The sequence below is a fragment of the Phalacrocorax aristotelis genome, chromosome 1 (genome assembly GCF_949628215.1).
Source record: "Phalacrocorax aristotelis chromosome 1, bGulAri2.1, whole genome shotgun sequence".
Taxonomy (NCBI): Eukaryota; Metazoa; Chordata; class Aves; order Suliformes; family Phalacrocoracidae; genus Phalacrocorax; species Phalacrocorax aristotelis.
Window position 1 is genome coordinate 18085401 of NC_134276.1, and position 17056 is coordinate 18102456.

Below are 17056 nucleotides of genomic sequence, written 5' to 3' on the forward strand. Positions count from 1 at the left end.
TTATTAATTCCTTCTTAGTGATGCAGATTTTGGTGCAAATATTCTGTCACACGAGGCAAGGTAAACTGGTGCACTAAAAATTAATCTTTAAAAAAAATATGAAGGCCCATAGTGATAGGACTCACTTCTAAAAAAAAAGTTTTTTATTATATCCTTAAAAAAAATTTTAGCACTACTTCCTCAAGAGCAGCTATTCAGAGCAAGCACTTGTAAAACACAGCTTAAAAACTAACAGACTATGACCTTGTTATAACTGAAACTTCCAGGCAGTAATACTGAATGCAATTAACTCATTATAGCCATACTTAATATAATTTTAAAAATATATATACACACACTTCCGGAGTTTAGAGTGTTCCAAAAGACTGAAATTTTTGATCCTTCAAAGTTGCTGTCTGAAACCAGCTTCCTAAACCAATGTTAACTATGCAGCTGTTTCTCTCAGCTCCATGGGCCCAGTCCCACAGAACGCCCGCCCTGAATGAGACTTGACCACAAAGCATTACATAGTTGTTCTCATTGCAGAGCTGGATGCAGTGGCCTATGCGGTCACTTTCAGTTTTTTACTTCCATATCATAATTAGTAAGTATGTTTATACAGCAGAGCTATGGACCACAAGTAGATGCTTGTGACAAAGTTGATGAAATAACAAAAGCTCCAGACACTGTCTACCTTGGAACACAGACTGGGAGCTCTGTAGTTTTCACCTGCTCCCTGCTTAATAAAAAGACATCAAATCCTATAAAAAAAGGCAGAGAACAAGTGGGGTTGGATATGCTGCCTAGCCTACAAAACCTGGGGATCTGAATCCTCTATTCTAGTGTATGAACCACTGCATTTAAAGCAGAAATTACAAATCCTACCTGATCAAATTTTGCAGGATTTTATTGCTGAAATAATTTTTTTTAAGAACTAAGTAACTGTGAGCTTTAAAGAAAAATTGCAGTAAACCATGACAATTTTTCAAAGACATTACCATGTCTCCCATGAGTTCTGCTTTCACAATCCTCGCTCCCAGTCTGTTCATTTCCTCTTCACTAAGGACCCGAGGCGGCTCACCTTTTGACGTATGTCTGTAAAACACCAGCAGCGCTAAATCCATAGAAAAATAACATTGTATTCACCTGTGCAATTAAGTATTATATGCCTACTGTACTGGTACATATGCTCCTGTTAAAGTAATTGATAACAACATATTATCCAAATACATTTGCAGTCAGAAGTTGCCAAGGACTTTGAAACCAAAAACCTTGAATAAAACTTCTATGAAGTATGTTTTCTTTTACTTTTGAGATCAATTAAAATGAAAAGCACTATCTATAAACACTTTCTCAGCATGAAGAAACAGTCAAGAGCCAGTGGCGGGTATAAGCAAAAAGCAAGGAAAAGAGGAGCAGAAAGAGTAATTTAAACCCACTCTGTAACTGTCCTTTCTGGCTTTGGTTATGCTTTTACTTCTCAGCTCCAGCAAAATCACCCATTTCCCAGTTGCTCTCCTGTAGGCCAAGGGGACTTCCATTTCTTGAAATCTACTTATATGCCCACACTTACCTGCTCACAGTATAATCTTTGCTTCTAAAGACGTTATGGCTGATATGGTAGAGCTTCCATGGAAAACTAATTAGTACTGTTTTTAAAATATAAAGTCTCCCTAGAAAAGCCACAGCTAAATAGTATTGTATCTTAATTTTAATATTAAAAGGTTGCTGTATGAGTTCTTATGATAATAAATAAGGTCTCTAAGAATTATTGCAAAGAGGCATCAAACAAGCTTGGGTCTTTTTCTCCAACTCTAAGAAAGACTAAAACCAACTAACTCTGAAAGTAAAATATCTAACACAAAAGAGACATAAGAATACAGTTATGATATTGGTCCCTGCTATTAAAAGGGAGGGAGAAAGAGAGAGAGAGAGAATTCACTCACCACTCAATATGGTTAAACCCTGTAGGATTTGAAGAACGGGAGAACTTTGAAGATGGTGCCATCTTTAACTGCCAGATCTCCCCAGACCTGAGGCAATTACCAAAGTTATTTTTATCTGTTTGAAGATGCCCAATCCAAAATGCAAAAACTCAGCAGAAACCTTTACATTAACTTCATCTGAAACAGAACCTTCAGAGATGAAGTTCTCACTTCTTAACCTATATTTTTAAAAATAAGGCAGACTATTTCAGTAAAAGGAGCAAGAGATGTTTATTACTTCATACATGCTTTTTCTAAGTGGCATTAGCACTTGAATCATTGAACTTTTTGAGACTAGAGACATTGTTGTCTTTTGCTTTTTCTTTTGTCTCATATTAAACTCTAAAGCAGTCACATTATTAACTGTGATTTTCAGCAAACACTAGCTGGATGGACTTTTCCTCTGGGGAGATCCCTTGGACATCCAATCAGCACTTCCAATTAACCTGTGTCATAACTGCCCAAAGCACTTTGATTCATAGGCTGAAGAAACTCTCCCTGTGTTTTAGAAGGGATAAAACTTAAAAGGTGCATTGTCAGTGTGAGAGATGAGGAACTGAACCAGCAACACCTATTAATCCAAGCCTTCACATCAATGAAGATTTACTTTTTGTGACTGACTAAACATCACTGAAAGAGTACATGTATTACAAAACCTGAAACTCCAGGAAGAAGTAGCAGCATATAAATTATTCCCAAAAGATAACGACCCCACATATCCAAGCCTGAAATGTTCCAAGAGCCAGAATTTTCTACAAAATTCTACAAAAAAAAGATGATTCCCACTGAAGGAAACAGTAAAACAGGTCATACAGTATCTCAATCACACAGAAGCTTAGGAGTTAAGAGTCAGCTTAAAAGAACTTGGAAATAAATGAGTCAATAAGTAGAGACTATATGGTTTTCCAGGCCTAAGTAATCTCCACTTTGCTAATAAATCAGCTCAGTAATTGTATTGGCTAAGAAACAGAATTAAAATATCAAAGAAGATGGACAATTAGGTTTAACAGTACAAAAAAGAAAACACATGCAAAAGAAAATATCAGCTAAATAGTTTCTAAGCTTAGTTCTCTTCTGTAAGGAAAAGAAAATAATTATCTTTTCTATCATAATAATTGAATAAGCAAATCACTTCCATACACAATCTAGTTTCCCAAAATTTGCAGCTCTGTCCAGACACAATTAGCATGGCACTTACTACATGTGGTAACCAAAAGCTAAAAGGTACGGTTTTTGTACTTGCAATTAAAAAAAAAGTGATTCACCATTATTTAACAAAAAAAAAAAAAAGTAAAAAAAAAACTGTAAAGGAGTAGTTGCTTCTTTTAAGATAACAATAATGAGGCAATAGTATCACTAACTCCTACTCAATAATTACATGCTCTATTAGATCTGGCTGGGATGGAGCTTATGTTCTTCATAGCAGCCCATACAGTGCTGTGCTTTCGACTTAACTGGTGACAGTGCTGGTAACACACCAGTGTTTTGGCTGCTGCTGAACAATGCTTACACAGCCTCAAGGCTTTCTCTGTTTCTTACTCTGCACACCCAGTGAGTAGGCTGGGGTGGGCAAGAGCCTGGGAGGGGACACAGCCAGGGCAGCCGACCCAGGCTGGCCAAAGAGAGCTATTCCATGCTACATAACACCATGCTCAGCAATAAAAGCTGGGGAGCGCAGTCTTTCCAAAGTAGCTGCTGCTCAGAGACTGGTTAGGCATCAGTCTGCCCATGGGAGGGGGTGACTGACTGACTGCCTTTGCACCACCTGTTCTTGTCTCTTTCCTTTGTTTGTTAAACTGTCTTTATTCAGGACAAGAGATTCTCCTCCCTTTTGCCCTTGTGATTCCCTCTGCAGGAGGGGGAATGAGTGAGCAGCTGGAAACATGCTTAGTTGCATTATGGGGTCAACCCACCACACAGGCAAAGCAACACCTAACTCCCCCCAGCTCCCCCAAATAAAAAATTGATAAATAAATCAAATAAGAACACAGTGCAGGGTCTTCACATGGCATCCCTTCACTCAGTCTCTGAGTTCTGGATGATCACCAAAACTCTTTTATTGTTAGTAGTTCATTACAGTTAAATAAAGTCTACTGGGTGTCAGAATTTCTATTTGCCATTAGCTGTACGACACAGTTGTCAGATCCTGCTTTCTCCTTCTGGAAGTCATGGAGGAAACAAAACTGAGAATGAAGGTAGACTTACTAAAGGATTATATGTCATTTACACAGATTATTTGCTGCTAATCAGGGAAGTATTTGTTGTGGCTTTTTTTTAAAAATGTGCATGATATTTAGGATGAAGGCTAAGACTAACCACGCATAATCATGCCTTTTTACATATGCAGAAAAGCAGCTTCTTAACCGGGTGAATTTTTTCCAGACATATAGTTCTGAGCGTATATTTTCATTTTCATGGAGTCATCTGTGCCTGAACTGCAATGCAGGTGCACTCTCCCAGCTCACCACAGCATCCCTCCTTACATGGATACCTACATTTCCTTATGGAAACCAATGCACTACCCAAGATGGGCAGAAATCGACTGTGGATTGTGCAGACCTTGTACCTGAACAAAGTCATGAACAAACCAGGACTGAAAAGCTGAGGAAGTCTTACAGGCTCCAGCTCAGACACACAGTGAATCATTCTAATCAAAGTTTACAAAGTGCATTTAAGTGGTAAAACCCAACCATCTCAGAGCAATAACTACTTGGACAATACCTAAAAAAACAAAGAGGATCACTAAATTCGAATGTCTAATAATGTCTCGTACATCACAGGTTTAATGCTACAAGATCTTTTTTTCAGACTAAAACAACTATAAAGATATATTTCTCATTTTGCAGCAAAATAACACCTAGGCAAATACCAAAATAAACAATAAAACAAGACATGATAAACACTTATGAGTAAGACTTCCCATAGCGCATACAAACTATTCATGCCAGAATCGAGAACTACTCCTGCCATAATGTATATTCAAACTCTTTTTAAAATAAATAAATAAATTGAGTGAACATCAGGCAAACAATTTATCTTCCTGCTATCAAAGAAAATGTAAATTTATTGGCTCCTATCAAAGTAGGAAATATAGCAAGTAAAGTCTGGAAAAAATATCCAACCTATACAATATAAAGAATTGTGTAGATTAAGCTGCCTGTTTCTGGTTAGTCATGCAGTACTCATTTAACGTACAATTTTTCTTTGCAAATACACAGTGAGGTCTCCGCAAGCACAACATGTCAAACAGTTATAAATAAAATAAATACTTTTAAAATATTACCTTGTTATTAGAATCCAACAATTAAATATTAAATGTATAGCCCTGCTCTTAGAAGTTTTATAAGCTTATGTCAGTTATTTGCAGAAAAAGAGATTACACACTTGATCATATTTCATCAAATACTGTTTTCAACTAAATCATATCATACTTCTTACATACTCCAACCAAGAATATTTATTTGTTCACCTTTCCCCAGCAATTAAATAACACCTTCCTGACTCTAAAATACTTTTGCCTACCTATTATCAGGAAGATCTGAAAGAAAGCATTTACAGTAATAACCACACTACTCATATCACTGGAAGTAGCAGCAAGGTGGTAGTACTGGAGAACAGGTGGTCTCAAGTAGAGCAAAAGCTCAGTTATCTACAACTTACTTTTCTGACCACCTCTCCCTTACTACTCTCCATTGTCTTTCACTAAATCAAGTCACATAAACTGAAATTCCTAACATGTATTAGTTTTTCCTTCCCACTCCTATTCATCCTTCCCCTTTTCCACAGAAAATGCACTCTCCTAATCAATACCTTCTACTATTTTTCATATGCTACTACTATAGCATATGAGTTCATCTCACAGGTGGCAAACCTATCCCTGATGCATTATTTCAGTTTTCAGTCAGCATTTTCTAACATTTCAAGTCTGTCTTTTGTAAGTTCACAACAGTTAAGATATTGTTTTGCCTTTTTTTTTTTTTGCCTAAGAGGCCAATTTTACTGCAGTGAGAACTAACATTAGAAAGAAGCAGACAATGATCTATCATTGGCAATTCTCAAATATGTCAAGGAGCGGGACAAATAGGGGGTGTTCATTACTTCTACAGTGGTCCATTTTAGCTGCCTCTAGCTGAGGCTAGCCTTCTCCTAAAGAGATATGATCAGATCTAATACTGTCACAGGGAAGACCAAGTTTCTGCTAAAATTTGCCATGAAAAGTACAGCAAACAAAAGACAAATAAAGATATTTGTAAAATACCTAGAACAGGATGTTTCACTGTCACATAAAGTTGTTTGTTTCTTCTCAGGGATATCGCTGGGGTACTCCTGTCGCGACTTCTCTTTTTCATCACTTGGAGTTCTTTCCCAAATATTGTCATCAATTTTTTCCCTAGTACCTGATGCTTTTTGATCAGACATCAGTTTCTCACTGTTACCTTCCGTGTGTGTTTTGGTGTGCAGCGCAGTATCCTCACTAGGTTTCTGGAAACGGCTGCTCAAAGAGGTATGAACTGGCAGTTTGGAAGAGGACGGCTGTGACTTGTAGTCTCTAGGTGCACTGTAAGATGATAAATCATCTTCAGAGGGTTTCAGAAACTTGTGTTTGATGTTGCTTAGAGATGAACTATTTTCCGGGCTTTGTTTTTCATCAGAGTGTTTTTCTGCTTTTGAGCTGTAGCCTCTCAATACTGAGTCCGTGCTACTGTGTCCACGTTCTTGGTATTCTCTCGACATACCTCTTGTGTAACCTTTGTCTTCTTGCACCCATCCTTTACCATACTTCTCCCTAGTATAGCCCCCCGACATGTTCCTGTTTCTATCATCTTCATTTCGTGTATTCTTTTTCACAGGATGTTCTTTCTTCTCTTTCTCACTTTCTGGATAGTCAGTTTTCTTCCATCTTCCACTTCTATAATCGTTTTCCTTTCTGGATGCAATTTTTTCAGCATCTTCTAATCGTGACTGAAATGCCTCCATTGACTATAAGAAAGAATAAAAAAAGTCATACTGTTTTTAAGATCGTGGGGTATTGTGAAGCTCCTTAAAATGTATTAGAAGAAAGGCACCATTCTGTGAAAATGAGTCACTGTGCAAAGGGCAAGGCATGAGCCATGGAGTGGAAAGGAAGACCAGTATGAGAAAGGGAACGTACAGCCTCGTGTCTAAGATGCTCTGTTGGGAAGACTATCAGATCGTTTCTCTTGGCCTATTTCTAACTTTTATCCTGTAGTTCTAACATACAGTGCTAAAGCACTCCTGGGACCAGAGCCTCAGAACTGTCTCCTCCTAGCAACCTGGAGATTAGGGGCTTGAGCTAGGAAGAAAGTCTTCCTCTTTCTTACTCATGAACTTTGCATTTTTGCTCACCAGATGCTCAGCTTCTGTAGAGCCTATGAATGTTCCCACTAAACCACTTTACAGTCTAGTTAAACTCTTAAAAACACAGGAGAGTGGTTTCAAAATATTTAGCTTGAAACAGACTTTGAACCACTGTCACCAGCCTTCTGGACAAATACTCTGTCCATTAGGCAATTATGCAAAATGTGGGCTGTTCGTCTTCCCTCTTCTGAGCTGAATTAAAAGCCACCAATTACTTCCCTCCTCTCCCTCCCCGCCCAAAAAAACATTACATACTGAAGCAAATCAGGCAGGGACCTCTTTCAAGCACTATCCTGTATTTCAGCAGCCAGAGTGGCTCATGCTGTTTGAACCCTAGTGTCTTGAGAAAGATTCTTAAAAATAATATTCTTTGCAATCATTGGCACTGAAACATTTCTACCAGCACTGACCACGTTGGTTTCGTCACTCAGGAGTGACTACAGTTCAGTTCAAAGACAACAGCATGAAGTCATACTGTTTTATCCAACATTTCCACAACCAAACCAGCCTAACCAAAAAACCCACAGAAAACTCAAATGTAATGCTATGACCAAGATTTAACACCCCACACCTTTGACCAATGCTTTTAAAGACAATAATTCATATAATACATAAGAAGGGGAGGCTTTAAAGAGTTATAGAATCATAGAATTGTTTCGATAGGAAAAGACCTTTGAGATCATCAGGTCCAACTGCTAACCTAGCACTGCCGAGTCCACCACTAGATCATATCCCTAAGTATCTATGGCAGACTGTTTTATTAAAAATAAATTTTGAAGAATTTTAAACCCTTCAGAAGCAAGCAGCTTTCTCAACAGATCTCGACTGAGCAGATCACAAGTAGCCAGAAGATTCATACTTGGTAAAACTTGACATAGCTCTCAAAATTATCTTGGCATAATGTGCTGGTTTTGGCTGAGAAGGGGTTAATTCTCCTCACTGGGGGGGTCGGCTACCTTTCCAGCTTCCCGAGTTCTGCCGCGTGGCGGGGGGGGGGGCTGGGAGGGGCAGGGCCATGGCGGGGGCGGCTGACCCCGACTGGCCAATGGCAGGTTCATTCCGTACCACGTGACACCGTGACCAATATATTGAGGGGGGGCAGTGGCAGCGCGGCGTCGGGTCGGCGGGCGGCTGCGGTTTGTTCCGGCGGTTCGTTCCCCCTCTCCCCTCCCTTCTTCCCCTCCCCCGGGGCTTTGCGCCTCTCGTTGTTCTCCTTTCCATTGCATTTCTACTGCTGTTTCTTTTAATTTTAATTATTAAACTGTTCTTATCCCAACCCACGAGCGTTACCCTTCTGATTCTCTCCCCCGTCTACTGGTGGGGGAGTGAGCGAGCGGCTGTGTGGGGCTGAGCTGCCGCTAAACCACGACAGTCTTTTTGGTGCCCAACGTGGGGCTCAAGGGTTGGAGATAACAACAGCTGCTGGTCACAGCACCATGTTGTCCTTTTTACAGTTGGTGTTAAAGATTGGTGTTGGTTTGTTTCGTCTGCTGTGTTCTGCTGTGATTAGTAACGTTTTGCCTACAAGATTTGTTATACAAACACTCGTTTTCAGCTTTATCTGGTATTTGGGGTTTTTGCTGAAACCGTTACTGTACTTCGGATACCACCTTGTTGAGGTAATTAGCAATTATACCTCCTCCTCTGAGAGACTTTATATGGAGGAAATACAGAATAATACCTTTGCAACTTTGTTCTATGATGTCTGTGCCTTTGTTACAATAACGTTTTTGTATCTTGAACATCCTTGGGTGGTTAAGGTGCACTTATTGTTAGTTTTTGGGCATGTTGTTTTGGTTTTGACTAAGCAACTTAAGAATATCACCCAGAAATCTGCCCCGAGGCTTGATAGTTACAAGTGGCAGGGCATGTGGGATAGCATGGGCAAATACCTAGGGCAGTGGGCACCCCCAGTGTTTTGGAGTTTCACCCCCGAACAAGTGCAGAATCCTAAAAAACTAGTAGAATATTTGGAGAAAGTATGTTGTTATGCTGGGAACTCCAGAGAGACACAGATAACTGCAACGTGCTGGGGTCTGGCCCATGCATACCGAGCCCTGCTCAACAGTATTCAGTGCCCCCAGGGGGAAGAGAATGTCTCTGGATTGAAATGCAAAGTGACTGGCACTGTAGACAATCCAGCCCTGACAACAGGCACTGCAGCCACTCAAACCCCCACAACAAGTACCGGAGCTAGCTCAGAAAATAAACCTGTACCAGTATCAGTTGCCCCCATACATAAGACGAAATATTGGAAGCGGACATCAACTCGTTTAGAACGGGATGATGAAGAACCAGGGCCATCGCGGGGAGAGGAGGGAGAAGTAATAAATGAAATAGAGACCACCCGATCCCTGTCCTTAAGCGAGTTGCGAGATATGCGAAAAGATTATAGCTGTCGTTCATGTGAGCGCATTGCCACCTGGCTGCTCCGATGCTGGGATAATGGGGCCAGTAGCCTGGAACTAGAGGGAAAAGAAGCCAAACAATTGGGATCCCTTTCTGGGGAAGGGGGCGTTGACAAAGCAATTGGAAAAAAACCACAAGCCCTCAGCCTCTGGAGGCGACTCCTGTCTGGAGTGAAGGAAAGGTATCCCTTTAAAGAAGATGTTACATATCGCCCAGGAAAATGGACAACTATGGAGAAAGGCATCCAGTATCTAAGGGAATTAGCTGTGTTTGAGGTGATTTATGGTGACCTGGACGATCAACGGTCATCCAAAGATCCAGATGAAGTCGAGTGCACACGACCCATGTGGCGGAAGTTTGTACGGAGCGCACCATCTTCGCATGCAAACTCATTGGCAGTGATGTCCTGGAAAGATGACGAGACACCAACGGTGGCAGAGGTGATTGATAGACTCTGGGATCATGAAACAAATATCTCTTCCTTGCTTGTCTCTGCTGTGGAGAAACTATCCCAAGAGGTCCAGCAACTCAAAGAAGATCTGTCCTACTCCCCACCTCGACAGCAGTGTCTCAGCTGTTAGGAATAAGCGTCCTTTGGCTCAAAGAAGGGGATACACACCACGGGCCACCCTATGGTTCTACCTGCGTGACCACGGAGAGGACATGATGAGGTGGGATGGCAAGCCTACTTCGACCCTACAGGCACGAGTACATGAACTGCAAGGAAGAACAGTCACTCAGGGAGGCTCTTCCAGGAAAGCTGCTGCTCCAGTTTCCAGTGAGCAAGTCCCCAGACAGAGGAGTAGAAGTGCTGATTTTATTTCTAAGTGTAATAGAGGGACTCCTGACTCACATTTACAGGAAGTGAGTTGTGACTGCCATGATCAGGACTAGAGGGGCCCTGCCTCCAGCCGGGTGGAGGAAAGGGATAACCGGGCTTACTGGACTGTGTGGATCCGATGGCCTGGCACGTCCGACCCACAGGAGTATAAAGCTTTAGTGGACACCGGCGCACAGTGCACCTTAATGCCATCAAACTATATAGGGGCAGAACCCATCAGCATTGCTGGAGTGACAGGGGGATCCCAAGAGCTAACTGTATTGGAGGCCAAAGTGAGCCTCACCGGGAATGAGTGGCAGAAGCACCCCATTGTGACTGGCCCAGAGGCTCCGTGCATCCTTGGCATAGACTACCTCAGGAGAGGGTATTTCAAGGACCCAAAAGGTTACAAGTGGGCTTTTGGTGTAGCTGCCTTGGAGACGGAGGAAACTAAACAGCTGTCTACCTTGCCTGGTCTCTCAAAGGACCCTTCTGTTGTGGGGTTGCTGAAGGTCGAAGAACAACAGGTGCCGATCGCCACCACAACAGTGCACCGGCGGCAATATCGCACCAACAGAGACTCTCTGATCCCCATCCATAAACTCATTCACCAACTGAGAAGCCAAGGAGTCATCAGTAAGACCCACTCACCCTTTAACAGTCCCATATGGCCAGTCCAGAAGTCTAATGGAGAGTGGAGACTAACAGTAGACTATCGTGGCCTGAACGAAGTCACTCCACCGTTGAGTGCTGCTGTGCCAGACATGCTAGAACTTCAATACGAACTGGAGTCAAAGGCGGCCAAGTGGTATGCCACAATTGATATTGCTAATGCATTCTTCTCAATCCCTCTGGCAGCAGAGTGCAGGCCACAGTTTGCTTTCACATGGAGGGGTGTCCAGTACGCCTGGAATCGACTGCCCCAGGGGTGGAAACACAGTCCTACCATTTGCCATGGACTGATTCAGACTGTACTGGAACAGGGAGAAGCTCCAGAACACCTTCAATACATTGATGACATCATTGTGTGGGGCAACACAGCGGAAGAAGTTTCTGAGAAAGGAGAAAAAATAGTCCAAATCCTTCTGAAAGCTGGTTTTGCCATAAAACAAAGTAAGGTGAAGGGACCTGCATGAGAAATTCAGTTCTTAGGAATCAAATGGCAAGATGGTCGTCGTCAGATTCCAATGGATGTGATCAACAAAATAGCAGCCATGTCTCCACCAACTAGCAAAAAGGAAACACAAGCTTTCTTGGGCGTTGTGGGTTTTTGGAGAATGCATATTCCAAATTACAGTCTGATTGTAAGCCCTCCCTATCAAGTGACCTGGAAAAAGAATGATTTCAAATGGGGCCCTGAGCAACGACAAGCCTTTGAACAGATTAAACAAGAAATAGTTCATGCAGTAGCTCTTGGGCCAGTCCGGGCAGGACAAGATGTAAAAAATGTGCTCTACACTGCAGCCGGGGAGAATGGCCCTACCTGGAGCCTCTGGCAGAAAGCACCTGGGGAGACCCGGGGTCGATCCCTAGGGTTTTGGAGTCGGGGATACAGAGGGTCTGAAGCCCACTATACTCCAACTGAAAAAGAGATATTGGCAGCATATGAAGGGGTTCAAGCTGCTTCAGAAGTGGTTGGTACTGAAGCATAGCTGCTCCTGGCACCCTGACTGCCAGTGCTGGGCTGGATGTTCAAAGGAAACATCCCCTCTACACACCATGCAACTGATGCTACATGGAGTAAATGGGTTGCACTGATCACCCAGCGGGCTCGAGTAGGAAACCCCAGTCGCCCAGGAATCTTGGAAGTGATTATGGACTGGCCAGAAGGCAAAGATTTTGGATTATCACCAGAGGAGGAGGTGACACGTGCTGAAGAAGCCCCACTTTATAACAAACTGCCAGAAGATGAGAAGCAGTATGCCCTGTTCACTGGTCGGTCCTGTCGCCTTGTGGGAAAGCACCGGAGATGGAAGGCTGCTGTATGGAGTCCTACACGACAAGTAGCAGAAACTGCTGAAGGAGAAGGTGAATCGAGCCAGTTTGCAGAGGTAAAGGCCATCCAGCTGGCCTTAGACATCGCTGAACGGGAAAAGTGGCCAGTGCTCTATCTCTATACTGACTCCTGGATGGTGGCAAATGCCCTGTGGGGCTGGCTGCAGCAGTGGAAGCAAAGCAACTGGCAGCGCAGAGGCAAACCCATCTGGGCTGCCACATTGTGGCAAGATATTGCTGCCCGGGTAGAGAAACTGGTTGTGAAGGTACGTCATGTGGATGCTCACGTCCCCAAGAGTCGGGCCACTGAAGCACATCGAAACAACCAGCAGGTAGATCAGGCTGCCAAGATTGAAGTGGCTGAGGTGGATCTGGACTGGCAGCATAAGGGTGAACTATTTCTAGCTCGGTGGGCCCATGACACCTCAGGCCATCAAGGGAGAGGTGCAACATACAGGTGGGCTCGTGATCGAGGGGTGGACTTGACCATGGACGTTATTGCACAGGTTATCCACGAATGTGACACATGCGCTGCAATCAAGCAAGCGAAGCGGGTAAAGCCTCTGTGGTATGGGGGACGATGGCTGAAATATAAATATGGGGAGGCCTGGCAAATTGACTATATCACACTCCCACAGACCCGCCAAGGCAAGCGCCATGTGCTTACAATGGTAGAAACAACGACTGGCTGGCTGGAAACATATCCTGTCCCCCACGCCACTGCCCGGAACACTATCCTGGGTCTTGAGAAACAAGTCCTGTGGCGACATGGCACCCCAGAGAGAATTGAGTCAGACAATGGGACTCATTTCCGAAATAGCCTCATAGACACCTGGGCCAAAGAGCACGGCATTGAGTGGGTGTATCACATCCCCTATCACGCACCAGCCTCTGGGAAAATTGAACGGTACAATGGACTGCTAAAAACTACACTGAGAGCAATGGGGGGTGGGACATTCAAGCACTGGGATACACATTTAGCAAAAGCCACGTGGTTAGTCAATACGAGGGGATCTGCCAACCGAGCTGGCCCTGCCCAGTCAGAAATCCTACATACTGTGGAAGGGGATAGAGTCTCTGTAGTGCGCACAAAAAGTATGCTGGGCAAAACAGTCTGGGTTCTTGCTGCCTCCGGAAAAGGCAAACCCATTCGTGGGATTGCTTTTGCTCGAGGACCCGGGTGCACTTGGTGGGTGATGCGGCAGGATGGAGAAATCCGATGTGTGCCTCAAGGAGATTTGATTTTGGGTGAAAACAGTCAATGAACTGAATGGCACAATGTGAACTGCTATATAATATTGTGTGTCATCTCTGTGTTGTATCAATGATATCAGAGTACGAGCCTCCCAACCCATGGAAGATCAACTATGAAACAAGCTGTGCAGCAGTGATGGAACGATGACTGACTCGGTATGCAGCAACCCAACGCCACACACCATCTCTCCCACCCTGAAAGACTGATACAACAGATGGAGCCCAGAGTCATGGACTGGGTGAACTCAATGGACATTTTAGTGGACATTTTACAGGGAAGGTCCGTGAACTAAGGGAATGATGTCTGTGTATTATGTTAAAGGATGGGAAGGGGAGGGGTGGTGGTTGGTACGGTTGTATTGCATCATATGGAACCTGGGCATGGTGTAAATGGTATGGAATAAGGGGTGGAGAATGTGCTGGTTTTGGCTGAGAAGGGGTTAATTCTCCTCACTGGGGGGGTCGGCTACCTTTCCAGCTTCCCGAGTTCTGCCGCGTGGCGGGGGGGGCTGGGAGAGGCAGGGCCATGGTGGGGGCGGCTGACCCCGACTGGCCAATGGCAGGTTCATTCCATACCATGTGACACCATGACCAATATATTGAGGGGGGGCAGTTGCGGCTCGGGAGCAGCGCGGCGTCGGGTCAGCGAGCGGCTGCGGCGCGTGCGGTTTGTTCCGGCGGTTTGTTCCCCCTCTCCCCTCCCTTCCCCCCTCCCCCGGGGCTTTGCGCCTCTCGTTGTTCTCCTTTACATTGCATTTCTACTGTTGTTTCTTTTAATTTTAATTATTAAACTGTTCTTATCCCAACCCACGAGCGTTACCCTTCTGATTCTCTCCCCCATCTACCGGTGGGGGAGTGAGCGAGCGGCTGTGTGGGGCTGAGCTGCCGCTAAACCACAACACATAATTATTATCCACTACATGCAGGAGAACAAAATGCATTTTCTAGTATACATCATAATTTTGGAAGCACTCAAGTACTTTCTAGCTGGGATCATCTGAACCTCCTGATGTAGAAGATACGTATTTTAAATTTGCTATAGAATCCCGTATATTAAAAATATTTAACAAAAAAAGATATAAAAGGCTGGGTAGCTTTAAACTCTTCATCACTTGAAAAAAACTTCAGAGACTCTTTTTTCCTGCTCCTTTCCTTATGTCTTACACTACACACTAAATATTTGTGCCTTCATGTGAAAGTAACCTTTTCCAAGCATCTATCAGTATTAAAAAAAAAATTAATTTGAGATCCTTACCCCATATCTCTCAGCTACAATTTCCTCAAAATTTCGTTTCTCTCTCTCAGCCTGCTCCTTCATCCTTTGGTATGATTTTCGTAACCAACTTAATCCAGCATCTTCTACCGCTGTAACTAAAGTAGAAAACAATGAGAGGTTGTAGTTATTCCTGTTTAACCTTACACTGTATGTGACATTAAACCTTCACCTAAACTTAATGTAAAAATTGAAGGGGTGCAAAAGAAAAACAGAAAGAATACAGTAATACAATTACATGTTGTTGTAACTTAATGATGGATATACATCAGTAATACCACTGACTTTTATCATAGAAAACAACAAGCAGTTTCCAAAACAGAAGTGGCATATGAGAAGTTGTGGGGGTTTTTTATGAAATTAAAGAACCTTTTTATTGCTTCCACTTTCTGTGTCAATTCTTTGGCATACCCCTTACATACAAACAAGTGCATTCCCCTTCTCAAAAAAAAAAAAATCAATGAGTAACCGCTGATTTCCATTTGAGAAGTTAGCAGAGGTCTTAACGTTCAGGGGACATACTCGCTGACGCCTGTCACCTCTTACAGACTGTGGCTCCTAAAACTGGGCACGAGGCTAATGGTTTGCAGGACAGACTGTCCACAGGGAAAGGCTCCCAAAGAGAAAAGCCAAGGACCCTACTTTTAATTCCATGTTAACAGAATACAAGGACCCTTCTTATCACATGATAAATGCTTCGTGACATTAAGAAAAACATTTTTCTAACTGTTCTTGCTGGAAATATGCAGGATAACCCTAGGGTAAGGAAAGAAGTGAAAAGGTTACAGAAATAATATTTTTCACAAGCTGCATCTGTAATGTACTTCATTTTAGTGTGACTCAGACTTCTGTGGTTGAATATTTTAAAACTATAATTTGTGTAATGGAATGAAAGGAACCAAATGAGATGACAACAATTTATCTTGTCTTGGTTAAATCGTGCTTTCCTTTAATTAGTTCAAAATGGAGTATTTCTGTAAAGCTACTGAAGGTCAAACCACTCAAGATTAAAAACCAGTGAAGAGAAATTATGCAAAAAAAATACTATATGAACCCAATAATCACTACTGAATTTTCATCCAAATTTTACTTTATTACATGTTATTCATAATCCCTTTACATCAACATTAGTAGTAACTTGTTACCAAGACAGAGCCCAGAGACTGGAGACAGAAATTTAAGATTATTACTAAAAGTTGCTGTCTACCTTTCTTAACTGAAGCTGCTTCATCCTGCTCTGGTGGTAAACCCGTACCGCCGTCTTTCCAATAGGGATTGAGTTCTCTCTCAGACAGCATGGCCTAAAACAGAAATAATTTTAATGTGTGCATAGCATATGGTTTGTATTTTCTAAAATATTTTATTAATTTTGTGAGACTTGTGTGGGAATAGAACAGCTTATTCATAACTTGTGCTATCTAAAGCCAGGTAGAAATAAACATAACTCTCCATTCTGAGTCAAACCTCTCAAACATGTGCTTAGTTGGCACCCTTATTACACAGAAGCAGTTTTACTGTTTGACTACATTACCAGTGCAGCAGTAATACGCACTTGTGTCTGAAGCACTGCTGTTATGGGGGATCTTAGTTTTACCTCAAGTTACTGTTTTTCACCTTCAAACTAGATCACTTTTTGTGATTCTGTCAGATGACTTCTCTGGAAACAGGCAAGGAAGTTGACTGGAGAAAAGAGCTGATCAGGCATTCCAGCACTGACAGAATTTTGAATTCGTCTGTGTTACATCATCAACTCATCACCAGCACTGGCACTCTCTATGCATCTGTTGTACACTTTGCTTTGGGTATCAAAGAAAGGACAGACATTCTGGTATAGAAAACACAAAAGTATAAACCTGAATGGAGAGCAAGTGGTTCAGTGGGAGGGTCTATAAAAATCATATTCTTCTAGGATCAAAAATACATATAAATTGTCATTAACCGTATAATACATGCTGGCATTCT

The 17056-nt window shown here is 42.6% G+C and overlaps 1 protein-coding gene across 2 annotated transcripts in view; it reads right to left on the reverse strand.

The window, feature by feature from the left end:
* Positions 1-17056, reverse strand: part of CWF19L2 (CWF19 like cell cycle control factor 2) — a 99591-nt gene that overhangs the window by 60011 nt on the left and 22524 nt on the right. For both annotated transcript variants that reach the window (XM_075082238.1, XM_075082248.1), the window contains 4 exons: positions 16302-16395; positions 15077-15192; positions 6223-6944; positions 978-1074 (listed from right to left, as the gene is read on the reverse strand). In XM_075082238.1, coding sequence (XP_074938339.1) covers positions 978-1074; positions 6223-6944; positions 15077-15192; positions 16302-16395 — 1029 coding nt within the window. The remainder of the gene's footprint in view (positions 1-977; positions 1075-6222; positions 6945-15076; positions 15193-16301; positions 16396-17056) is intronic.